General features: G+C 41.7%; 1 protein-coding gene across 8 annotated transcripts in view; it reads left to right on the top strand.

Moving 5' to 3' along the window:
* magi2a (membrane associated guanylate kinase, WW and PDZ domain containing 2a) overlaps window positions 1-12,568 on the top strand; it is a 253,880-nt gene that overhangs the window by 233,138 nt on the left and 8,174 nt on the right. For 6 of the 8 annotated variants that reach the window (XM_040035519.1, XM_040035515.1, XM_040035521.1 and 3 more), the window contains 8 exons: window positions 440-481; window positions 568-683; window positions 981-1,173; window positions 3,930-4,187; window positions 4,668-4,853; window positions 5,904-6,120; window positions 6,838-7,063; window positions 8,377-8,529. In XM_040035519.1, the coding sequence (XP_039891453.1) occupies window positions 440-481; window positions 568-683; window positions 981-1,173; window positions 3,930-4,187; window positions 4,668-4,853; window positions 5,904-6,120; window positions 6,838-7,063; window positions 8,377-8,529 (1,391 nt within the window). The remainder of the gene's footprint in view (window positions 1-439; window positions 482-567; window positions 684-980; window positions 1,174-3,929; window positions 4,188-4,667; window positions 4,854-5,903; window positions 6,121-6,837; window positions 7,064-8,376; window positions 8,530-12,568) is intronic. The other 2 variants (XM_040035518.1, XM_040035516.1) reach the window with 2 other exon arrangements.

The following is a 12,568-nucleotide window of genomic DNA, read 5'->3' as shown; positions in this document are numbered from 1 at the left end:
GCTCACCTGTAGTCCTGATTCTCTTTTTCTCATCATTCTTGTGGAGTCGCAGCAGAGCGCTCACTATGATTAAAACACTTACAACTGGAATCAATTTTTCATTCACAGCCACTTGTCTGTGGTTGAGTTCATTTCACTACTTTTGCACATCATGGCGTCGTGCAAAGCTCCTGATTGCAGATCAGTGCTTGCACCCCACCTCACGCTGTAAATAAGGGATGGGTATATTACACGCTGTAAGCACTTCCCGACTTTTATGGATGATGCTGAAATTCTGCAGTGACATAATGCTGAGGCAGGGCCTTTCTGCCTTGTTTCTAGCCTTTATGGGAGCGTCTGTGTTTACTGGTGTACTCTTTGGATGTGTATGAGCATTTTTTTGTGCATTTTGCATTGTTTACAGGGACATCCTGTCCTTTGTCTTCATCTTTTAATCTAGATCCTGGGCAGCCAAGGACTGTTTTTCCTCTGGACTCTTCAGGTAAACACATACTCCTTACAGGGACGCTGGAGCTCCGCACACTGTCAGGCCAGGACTTTAATTATTTTCCTCTTGTTTTGCCTCAGGAGGAGAGTACCAGGACATCGAGGTCCACCTGCGCCGACAGAAGTCCGGGTTCGGTTTCCGGGTGCTGGGCGGGGATGAGGCGGGGCAGCCTGTGAGTCCGGAGACGCGTGAGAAGGCTCGTATGGCAGTGGGCGTGGAACCCTGTCATTTTCTCCTCTCTTAACCCACTACACACACTGTGAACACCTAACCTGACCTTTGCCCCCTGAGAGAGTGCTGGCTGTGGCTGCTTTGGTGTTTATTGCTGTTTTTTACTGTAACACAACAATATTTTAGCCATGTAACTGAGTTATTAATGTGTCAGTATAACAACCACTTAACACCCACTTGCATGTGACCCACACAGTCTACACTCCGGAGTCTCGGGGCTTATGAGTCCGAAATCTTTCTGACAGCCTGCGTTTAAAAACAGATTCTCATCGGGGCGATCATCGAGAAGAGTCCAGCGGATCTAGATGGGCGCCTGCGGCCCGGCGATGAGCTGCTGTTTGTTGATGGAATCCCAGTGGTGGGGAAGCCACACAGATATGTCATTGACCTGATGCACGGGGCAGCACGTACCGGCCAGGTGAATCTGGTTATCAGGAGGAGGGTTCAGGCGGCAGGTGAGGAAACAGCAAAGTCATCAATCTGGGATTCCTTCTTTATAGATTGTTTTAATCCACTGTTTAACACAGCATAAATGTACTGCTCTGGATTATAAAAGTGTGCAGCGTGCCTCTCCTCTGTCTGTTCTCGTCCTCCTCTATTACCTCTCCTGGTCTCATTCATGTCCTGTAATGATTCAGGTTTAATCAGTCAGAAAACCGAACCACTAATCTCTGAGTAATTATGCTGAAGCCTCTCTGAAAAACACATTAGCACACCTTCGCTCTCACGCACACACATTTCTCGCTCCCTTTCCTTACTTGAGTTTCTTTATCGTGGAGACTGAGCTGGCGCTTCTTCCTCTGAACTACAGCCTGTCCTGTTCTCATTATTACGCCCTCCACCACACACATGCACATGTTCCTCTCACCAATCCAATTCTTCCCACTCTAGTCCGCCCTGTCTGTCAATTTCTTCTCCACCAAAGGCTACAGTCTGACTCATGCCTGGCCTCTTGTGTGGCCCTTACTTCCATCCTAATTGTCTGACTCCCACTGGCACTTTACGAAGTGTCAGACTCTCTCTGCTCCGAGCTCACACTTTAGCCCGCACCCAGTAACCCACATTTTGCACAAATCATTGGCTTTTTTCACTATTTTCCTCCTCATGTGATAATAATTTGTGCACTCATTGGGTAAAGAAATACTAAATGTGGGCTCAAACCTTTTAATGATAACAAAGCTTGTCATAGCCTCACATTTACAGTTTAAATCCTGAACTGTTTAACTACAGAAGAGCGCAGCCCCGCTTACTAGTGAACTATGAAAACAACACTGGGTTCGATCAGTCAGTGTGCCAGAATGCATATGCACACTTTTGTCAGTGTATGCTAGAGGTGCTAGAAGCTACTTTAGCTGTGGTCAGATTGACATAAGGCAGCGTTTTAATGATGTGTTTTGAATTGCTGTCTTATGTTCGCTTCTTGATTCTTCACAGGGATGAGATCTAGTTCCAGCTTAGGGGGAAGATGAAAAACACTTTGCTGGCAAAACTGTGTAGATTTTCCACATAGAATCCAAAATGATCTTTGGATTCTATGGAAGTAACTCTGTATCCTGCTGATATTTTTTTCTAGTTAGGAATCTTTAGCTTCTTTGAAGGGGACTTTTATGCTTTCACTTATTTTATGTCACTTGAACATTTCAAAACTGTGGATGATCATATTAAAGTTGGCCAAAGTTTCAAAAAAATACTAGTAAATTATTTGAGGGTTTATGTAGGATGTGACGGGGGGATCCTGTGAATCAAGCAAAGCTACTCTAGTATAGTACAAAAGCAATATAGAGATGGACATTGCTGTATTGTACATGGAAAAATGTAACAGTGACACTACTTCAAAGTGTCACAACACTGCTTTACCACTGGATTGTGAGTAGAAGAATTAAGGAAGCAGGAAACAAAGCATTAAACTGTTCCAGGAGCTCCCTGGAATCCACCTGGGAATTTCTATGATCCTCCAACAGCATCTCATGGAAATATATGTAGAGATCGCTCATGCCTCCAGCCTTGTTGCTATGCGCACACCTGGTTACAAAACCTGTAAGGTGCACCAGCTGTTGTAACATCATTTTTGGGATGAGATGCCGTTCTCAAGAGCAGTAGTAGCGAGCATGAACTGCACTGATAGAAGGTAACAAGAGTTTAAAGGTACTTTAATTCATTTAAGAACTTAATATTGTATTATTCAGCGCACCACAATAATTTGACACCTGGAGTCACCTGCAAATAAAGGATTTCACGATCTTATTAAATGCAGCAAATTGTTAAGGATCAAATTACTGGAGAAAAAAATTATTTTTGTTCTTACTGTGTTTCAGAAGTCTAAATTGTAAGCTGTTAACTGCTACACTTTTCTGATGGTTTACTTAAAATAGCAATGTGAGGGCTAGAGGGTTATATCATCAAAAAAAATAAAAACATCCACACACGAAAAAAGCTGCCTTATTTGAATGCTGCGACACAGCAGGGTTGCCGTTGTAGGGGGTCCTGAAAAAAACTCCATCTCAGCTGGCTGCAACAGGAAAATGCTCATCGTGCACTTTTGTATTATGAAGCAATGATGTATTTTTGATATGTTTTAGCTTGTGGCCTTCATCTGGATCATTAATGTATACATTGTAAGTGTTAATAGGGTTTGTAAGTCCTTTCCTCTCCCATTAGGCTCCTTAAGGTCTCCGATGTCTTAAAATATCTTAAATAAGCATTTACATATATATATAGCTAGAAAACCACTCATTTCTTCAGTGGTTTGCTGGGAAGTGGGAAACAAATGAAAATACAGTATATAAAGCAAAAATAGCCCATCCATCCAGCTATCATCGGGGTAGAGGCAGGGTACACCCTGGACAGGAGTTTTTATAATTATAATGAGCTTGAAAGTCATGTTTGAAATAAAGATATGACCACCTTTATTCTTTAGCACCTCCTGTAAGCCTTCTTGGAATTCCTTTAAGTAGACTTCAGGAATAGTTCTCCAGGCTTCTTGAAGGACATCCAAAGCTCTTCTTTGGATGTTGTCTGTCACTCAACCTTTAAGAATTCACTTCACACCAAGCTGAGATATGTCAGGTTTAGGGCTAACAGCTCTTTAAGAGTCACCTTGTTGGTGCAAACATACAATTTTATGCCTTTGACATTAATCTGCACATTTGGGAAGGGTTCTCAAACTCAGCTACATACCTCTGTTCTGATTCCTCTCTGCGTCGCCCTACAGGCGAGTCTTGTCCAGAAAACGGCCGCAGCCCAGGTTCTGTCTCCACGCAGCACAGCTCCCCACGTAGTGACTTCACGTATGGCAACAGCACCAGCACACCCCAGGCTCCCAACGCTGGCATGGGCAACACCGGTGCTACTTCAGACGGGACCTCGAACACACAACCAAGCGATGTCATAATCAGCCGAAAGGAGAGCGAGGGCTTCGGCTTCGTCATCATCAGCTCGCTCAACCGGCCTGAGGCGGCCACAACTAACAGTGAGTCCAGTGATTATTAAAGAGTCAAGTAGGTGCTTAAGCATCATCAGTTATTCTCTGCTTAGCATAACAACTGCTTCGAGTGCTAAACATTGTGGCAAAGCTCATAGATGCTTGTAAATAATCAGGTAGTCTCTTTATAGTGTGAAGAAAACTTATTGGTTAGGGTAGGCAAGGTCACGGCTTGGTAAAAAGTGAAGCGCCTCTCATTCTAACTCCTCAATTATACATGCCCTCCCACAGCACGTCAGTCACACACATATCTGGCGCACTGCTCTGAGCATCAGTGCATCGCCCACACACACATGAAGAAAAACTGGATGCCTTACGTAAGCCTGAGGTGAATAGCAAAATGAGAGAGGCAGAGACACGTTCAGTCAGTCAGGCAGTGAGTGGTGTGTGAGCACAGACTAGCGTAATCCTCCAATCTGCTGCCGAGCGCGTCTTTACCCGCTGTTGCGTGTGTGAATGCTCCAACAGCTGTGCCCCACAAAATTGGCCGCATCATCGAGGGCAGCCCGGCAGACCGCTGCGGGAAGCTGAAGGTGGGAGACAGGATACTGGCGGTGAACAACCAGTCCATCGTCAACATGCCGCACGCTGACATCGTTAAGCTGATCAAAGATGCAGGCCTTAGTGTCACCCTGAGGATCATACCACAGGAAGGTGAGACATGGACACACACGCACACAAAACACCTGCTGACGGTGATTCATGACAGATATTGAATTAGCTTTGTTAAATGAAAGCTGCAAAGCCTTGTGTCACATTCACAAGCCAGTCATACTCTGTTTTTATGACACCTCTGCATGCAGATGCTTGGAACAGAAGTGCACGTCTCTAACAATAACACTAATACAGAACACACTCCGGCTCCCATTTACCAAGTGATTCTTTTCATTTGTTGCTTTTGAGAAAGATTTCAATTCAACAAGAGGCTCTTAACTACTCACAATAAACTTGAATCACAGCAACCAAGGCTGCCGAGAGAGGATTTTCTTTTTGCATCACTTCCCACTGATATTCCACTGACATTTGTATTCCCATTATTTTTGAAATACCTGTACCTGTTGACCACTGTTAGTGGGCCCAATAAGGGATGCACATTACAATGAGGAGTAAGCGAGACTCACTGATGATCAAAACCGGAAAAAAACACACACTTTCACCAAATGATTACACAATAGACTTTGATAAAGCTGCAGTTGTGTTGCTAGATAGATTTAAACCCATTGTACTTCTCCACTGCTGGCCAATCACAGCAAGAAGCAGCTGAGGATATTGTGTAGCCATAGAAATTACCAACCCTGGCAGTAGTTGTGTTTTATTTAAAATAGAAAATAAAGGTCTACATATCAATATTTTTTTATTAAGAATTATTCAAATCAAGAACACTTTCACCACCACCCAGCTTTAATCGGCCGCTTGATTTTTTTTTCAGGCCATTGTTTCATTTCTGTCATAGTAAATAAAGTGAAGACTCAAATATGCCCTTAGGCATGTGGTGAAAACCTAAACAGGAATCTCCTTTTCCGCTCAGATTTAGCAGTTGAAAAGAAATAAATAACGCCGTTACTCCAGCAGATCAACTTTATCAGAGGACAATAGGTTTGCTGTGCTGCCCTCAAGTGGCCAAGACAATCAAGTTATAGTGACAAGACAGCCTTAGCTGATACCTTATGGTTTGATTTTCTTACATCACATTCTGCTTTTCAGAGGTGAGCAATCCTCCATCAGCCCCCAGCTCGGAGAAGCAGAGCCCCATGGCTCACCAGCACAGCCCTAAGGCCCAGCTAAACACTGCAGCCTCCCTGTCTAACCAAGCAGTGACAGAACCGAGCCCCTCTGCCAGCCAGCTCAACCCCATGCCCCACCAGAGCCCTGTGACTCAGCTTCCTGCCCCGACACCTCAGACCTACACCCACGAGAGCAGGTAAGAGTCGGTTTACAAGCAGCTGCCTTGATTTTTTTTTTTATGACGCAGTGAAGCATTTTTTATAGACTAGCTCTTTATCTGCCTCTGGGGTGAAACACCGTTCCTCTGGGAATAAAGGTACCCTGAGCGAGTCAGATATCTCCATTCTCTTTCTCTTCACCTTGCGCTCGAGCCTCTCTCTTCTCCCCTTTTCAGTTTCTTTTTCCAGCTTCATCTTTGTCTCTCTTATTGTCCCTTCTCTTTGTTCATCTCTCACGCTCGCTCACTATTTTGTTGTATAACATCACTTAACTCTTATGGAGTGCTAAATTATTTACATAAATTGCTTCTTTATCGAGATCTGTTGAATATTTTACCAAGAACTACAGGGGTCCCAAAATTTACAGCCTCATTTCCTTTCCCTCTGCTTTACACAGTATTCAGATATCTTTTCACTCATCAGCGTGAGAGAGAGTTTGTTTTTATTATAAACATTTTATGTGATGTTTAATTTCCTCACTTAAGTTGTGTTTAATGGTTGTCATTTCAAAACTAAAAACAAGCCATTTCTGTCAGCGCCGGATGACCCAGCTGTTTGTTAGAGATGGGGTTTCTTTTTTTGTTTGCTAAGCACGCTGAAAGATAACACGAGTAATCTTCCATGTCCAAAGGTGGTGATGACAGCTGTAGGAATCCCCCCTGGAAGTTCCTCCTTCATTCTCATTGGTCTGTTAGTTACAGGTCTGAGGTGAAGGCGAGGCAAGATGTTAAACCAGACATCCGACAGCCACCATTCACAGACTACCGACAGCCGCCGGTGGACTACCGGCACCCTCCCGTGGCAGACTACCGGCAGCCGCCCACGTTGGATTACAGACACCCGCCTCTGCTGGACTATCGACAGCTAGCCACAGATGCTAGACAATTTGCCATCCCAGAGTACCGAATGCCACCAGTTCAAGTAAGGAAGGACTTTGCCTTGAGGATGAGAGTGACTCATCCTTCAACAGACTCTTTTCTGAAGGTCAAATCATACAGGATTGTCAATATGAACATTGATATTTGAAATCTAGGACATAATCATATCATATCAGTCTCCTACAGCTCTACGGAGCCTTTTTAGTATCTGTTAATTCTTTTTCTTTAAATTTTATCTCTGCTATCTGTGCACAAATCCAATTAAGAGCCAGACATGAGTTGGTGAAAACCTAAAACTGAGCACAGTGTTGGTTCAGGCAGGTCACAAAGTTGAGCTCAGCCTGCAATCCTGCATGATCAGCTGATGACAGCTGAGCTCAGTGCCAGCTTACAGGAGCTAATGGCTCAGCTGGTACCCCTCTACACATCCAACTGACAAATCTTAGGCCTGCCTACAGATGCAAGTCATTTTGCGGCACACTTACAACACAGCTCCTACTTTTCATGCTGCATAACGGTTCTCTGTGCTCCGTTATGTATGGACTGTCTTCCTGCTGCTGTTTGCACTAATACAAACTCCTCCATAGAAGGGAAACGGGCTCCCAGCACAGAGCTGTACCACCACTTATAAATTATTGCAGGTGTAAAGAAACCTTCCTTCTCCTTACTGAGCAGGTTAAAAGAGAGCGATAAATGGACTTAAAGTTGTATGGTGGCCATAAATATGACAAAAAATTGCCAATATTTCACCAATGATATTTTGGATGTGTAAATAAGAAACTACTTCCTAACAAGAAAACTTAAAATTTGAGCTGTATATCAGCCTTGTGTTCACAGCTCAGCTGCCAGTGGCCAATAAATGTATAAATACTTCTAAATTTGGTTGGTGATCAGGGACATGTGGGTATTTGCTGAGAGGAACATTTTAATGTTACAAATTTAGGGTCTAAAATAATGTTTTAGGGCTCACATGGTTAAAAAGCTGTTACGTGGCACTGAATTACCTCAAACATATTTTTCATTGCACAGTCTCTTGTACAATAATGTAGTAAAATATATTTCCAGAGAGATTGTTTTGCTATTATATTCTAAGCTTATTTCTAGATATTTTGAGTTTTTGTATAAACCCTTTGTTTTTCTATTTAAAGCTGGTTTTGTCTGTCAAAGTAAATGCCGTGTTATTTCTCAAAACCTCATTTATTGAAGCTAAAGTTTTGGACCTATTAGCACCTCCCATTGCTTTTGCTCCATTCTCCTTCAAAAAATCTATTATTGGAGACAATTTTCTGCAGTCATAGTCTGTTTTGTGCTCGAGTACGACTGCATCTGATCATGCGTGATCTCTGCTTGTCTCAGCTTACACAGGACTTCGACTTCTTCACAGTGGAGCTGGAGAAGAGCGTGAAGGGCTTCGGTTTTAGCATCCGTGGAGGGCGGGAGTACAAAATGGACCTCTTTGTCCTACGACTCGCAGAGGACGGGCCGGCCATTCGCAACGGGAGGATGAGGGTAGGGTTTGATGACATCATTTCCTTTAAGAAAGCGATTACCCCATCGTTAAAAGTTAAGCTGCTTTCAATCTTTGCTGCATTACACGGTGTTGTCTGTAATTGTCTGATGTTATCAACGCTGCAACTGCAACTTTTTTTTGTGTCAGCTAAGAAATAATCTGTCAAAATAACTTATGAGATGGTTTGTCCTTCTGATGCTGATCGCAAGTTTGCCTCCTCCCAAATTCCCAAAACTTAACTTCTTCCTTTTGTTTAGCATCAGGTGATATTCAGCAGGTTAAAGACAGATTTAATCATTTAATGGGGCCATCATGATGTCATGTGTTTGATGGTCTCCACAGCTACACAGTTATCCTTTTAGCTAAAAAAACAAAGCAGCACACACATTTTCTGAATTACATATATATGTAATAACAATAAATCCAGTGGAAATGAAAATAAAACCCTTCCACTTCCCCAGCAGCTTTTCTGTCTTTGACGTTTCCCTCAGTCCTGTTTTCTTTTTCTTGCATGTCCTCCGATTTTTACGTCTGCGGCTGATAGCCTCAGTATGCACTACAGTGCTTATCTGTAATGAACCTGTCAAAGATAATGGAGTAAAATGCCCCTGAGGGAGATATTACTTTTCCTTTTCTGTGTTGTAATCGTTGTAGTCCAGTGGCTCCAGATGGACGTGGAAAAGGAAGAAGGAATACTTGTGGAGCTCTACTTAAAATCAGTAAACAAACTGCTGTGAAGTAGTGATAGTTTCTTTTTAAGTATTTAGTATTAAACAAAGAAAGTGAGAAAGAAAAAGTCAAACTGATTACCAGTAAAGTTTCTGGACATAAAAAAAACTCCTATGACAGGTTTCATGTTGTACCAATTAACTGATGTAGCAGTCTACTACAGTAAGTTACATTTTAAGTTGGAAAGAGCTGCATTCAGTTCTCATTAAACATGGAAGTAACTAACACATTAGTTTAGAGTGCTTTGTTGAAGCCTCAAGTTGAACATTTTGAAGTAGATGTGGACGAGTGACGTGTGGATCTGACAAACGAAAAAAAAGGACAAGTTCACATGAATAACTGTGTCAGTGAGAAGGTAGGCGCGCCCTACAGCAAACCCTGGTTTGATTGATTTTTTTGATTCTAACTGGAGCCACGCTTTGCACAATTAAATGTGTTTATTAAATACTCAAAACAAAAACAATGCCATGTTCAAAGTCATTTAAATCCCCTTTCTTGCCCATTTTGATGACCATTCAAGCAGGTTGCCTTGATCGTGTCTGCATACCTCAGTACACTGAGTCGGTGCCATGTGATTGGCTGATTCGATATTTCGGTTAAAACGCAGTTGAACAGGTGTACATAATAAACTGGTTAGTTTCAATTGTTACCAAATAAAGCAAAATATAAAATGTACAAAACAGAAGTTTTACAAACACGTGGACACCTATGCGGTCACCCTCTCGGGTTAATTCTGAACTGTAAAGTTTTATTTTGTGTCCTAATGACATGTAAAATAAGTAAATAAAGCCAATGCCTCAGGATTTTACTTAAGTAGACGCATGTATGCGCTTCATATTTGTCACCGTTGATTGATCAAACAGTGTAAGCCGTGTGATCCCTCCTCCAGCAATCCACGATCCACACCGCTGCATGCGGCGAGGAATCAATCTGCATTTAACTTAAGCAAATGCGAGACAGTAGTTAAAAAGCATGGCTGTCACTGTGGATTTGAGTAGCGCTTTAACATACTCAGGTGTGGAAACCAAAAAGCCCACATGCTCTGTGACTCCCTGCAGTCACTCTGACATTTTGAGTTTGAGCCAAGTAGTTTCTACTCAACAGGCTCTTAAAAAGGAGGGAAAAAAACCCTCTTGCGAACAAAATAATCAGCAACAAGGAGCGCTTACAATTTCTAACAGGTTCGTTTTTTTTAGGTTAAATGTCACTGTAGATGCTGTTAAGAAAATTGTATGAAGTGATTGATTTTTACAGATAATCATTCAGCACATTTAATTACTTCTCCGAGCTTCGCTCCCATCTCGTGCTTTTTGAGCTCACGTGCTGTCCATTCAGCTTTCTTTCCCTCTTTATTAAAGATGAAAATGGAGATCACTCTCTGCTGCTGTTAGGGGCTGAGGATTAATGAGAACAGTCTTGGCTTCCACCTCTTCAGACCACTGTAATGACACGTAATGACTCCCCCTCTCTTGACTCTAGTCCACTCCTAACTTTAAAATTACCCTCCTACCATTACTGGGAGACTTCTCCATTTGTTAGTGTAATTGGCTCAGCATGTTTTGTCCTGTTCCTCATGATTTCTCCCATTAGTGAACCTCAGGGCCCTCACATGAAGGGCTTTGAAGTGTTTCATATTTGAGCCATCCTCACATACACCAGGGAGTGGTCACATAAAGAAGGGATAGGCCTGGGAATATTAACTTTAGGTTTTAGCTGAGCTGCTGCTGTTATGATTATTTTATACACTTAACAACCAGTGTATTATGTATTCCTCTTCAACTGCTCATTAACACCTCATTAACACAGATATCTAAACAACCAATCAGATAGCAGCAGCCCAATGCATGTAGTTATATAGACATGATCAAAACAAGTCTTGGTTCTAGCTCCTGCTGCTGCTGCTGCTGGTGGTGTAATGACCACAGTGTCCCCAGCAGTAACCAGATGACACACCATGTCACAAAGCTCAAATCATCTCAAACTGGTTTCTTGAATATGAAACTGTACTCAAATGGCCTCCACGGGCACCAGATCTCAAGCGACTATAACACCTTTGGATGTAGTGGAACGGGAAAGTCTTAATAAGGATCAAAATCTGTGGAGAATGTTTCCAGTACCTTAAAACAGCTCTGAAGGCAAAAGTTCAGAAATCCAATCCAGTACTATTAAGGCGTAACTAATAAAGGGGCCAGTGATTGTAGATCTGTATTGATCCTTATAAACGCACAAGGAAACATTTCATACAAATAGCAAGGGTCATCTAATCATTTAGATATATCTGCTCCATTCTTACTGCTTTGTTTTGGATTGATTGAGGGCAGTTGGGTTTTCCCTTCAGTGGTCATTGAGCTTTATTGATACTCCGTCTAATCGATGCACACAGCTTCAGACTTGTTCCAGTGGTTGCTGTATTTGGCTGTTCTGAACACAGCCAGCAAAGTATTTATCGATCACAGAACAAAGCTGCCCTAAGTTCATGGCTGAAAAAATACTTCTTCTTTCTTTCAAACAGAAGCAGGTTGACAGTTTCTAGACTGCGTTTGATTTATTCAATTATATTATAGATGTAGTTGTTACCTTTTGTGAGGCCTATGTCTTCAAGCCTACCACTACATTGTTTGATGACTGTAACTAATTTAATGTTCTATGTAATTTTGTTACATTGGTACAATGCAAAATGTTTAATTTAATGGAATCTGATCAAATCAGATTTACTTCACTGATATACATTTAGTTTATACAAAGCACATTTTTCAATGACAAATCATTTCAATGAATGCCTTTGATTTTATATGTTTCAGTTGCATTTTACTCTAAATTACTGCTTCATGTTTATTGATGTTGAAGAGTCATTTCCGAGTGTATGTCATGAAGAAAAATTAAATGACTTGTAAAAAATTGGAAGAAGACAAAAAAGGGCATGATCTGAAAGCTAGGATGGAAAATAAATGCTGTGTATGAATGTTCTGGTCTGTTGCACAGCAAAGATGATGCAAACAATTTAATAACAAGAGACCAAGCAACCCCAAAAGTAGAAAAATAGGGCTATATATCAGACTTGCTTTTTGGTGGCTTACAGTTACACACATGACACATCACTGATGTATCCCTAAATTGTCACTAATCAAATAAAGGCAAAAATGCCTAAAAGCACTATTTAAAAACCATCCATACGTTTAATCTAAAGCAAATAAACCCCAGTCTACAATCCAGAAAGATTTTGCTTAGCTTTGGTTTAGATTTAGCATGTGACCAAAAGCTGTAAGCATATTGTTATACCTAAAATGTCTTATTGATTTGACCTTGCAA

The sequence above is a fragment of the Simochromis diagramma genome, unplaced genomic scaffold (assembly GCF_900408965.1).
Source record: "Simochromis diagramma unplaced genomic scaffold, fSimDia1.1 OVJJ01000816.1, whole genome shotgun sequence".
Lineage (NCBI taxonomy): Eukaryota > Metazoa > Chordata > Actinopteri > Cichliformes > Cichlidae > Simochromis > Simochromis diagramma.
This window is presented reverse-complemented; position numbering and strand designations above follow the sequence as displayed.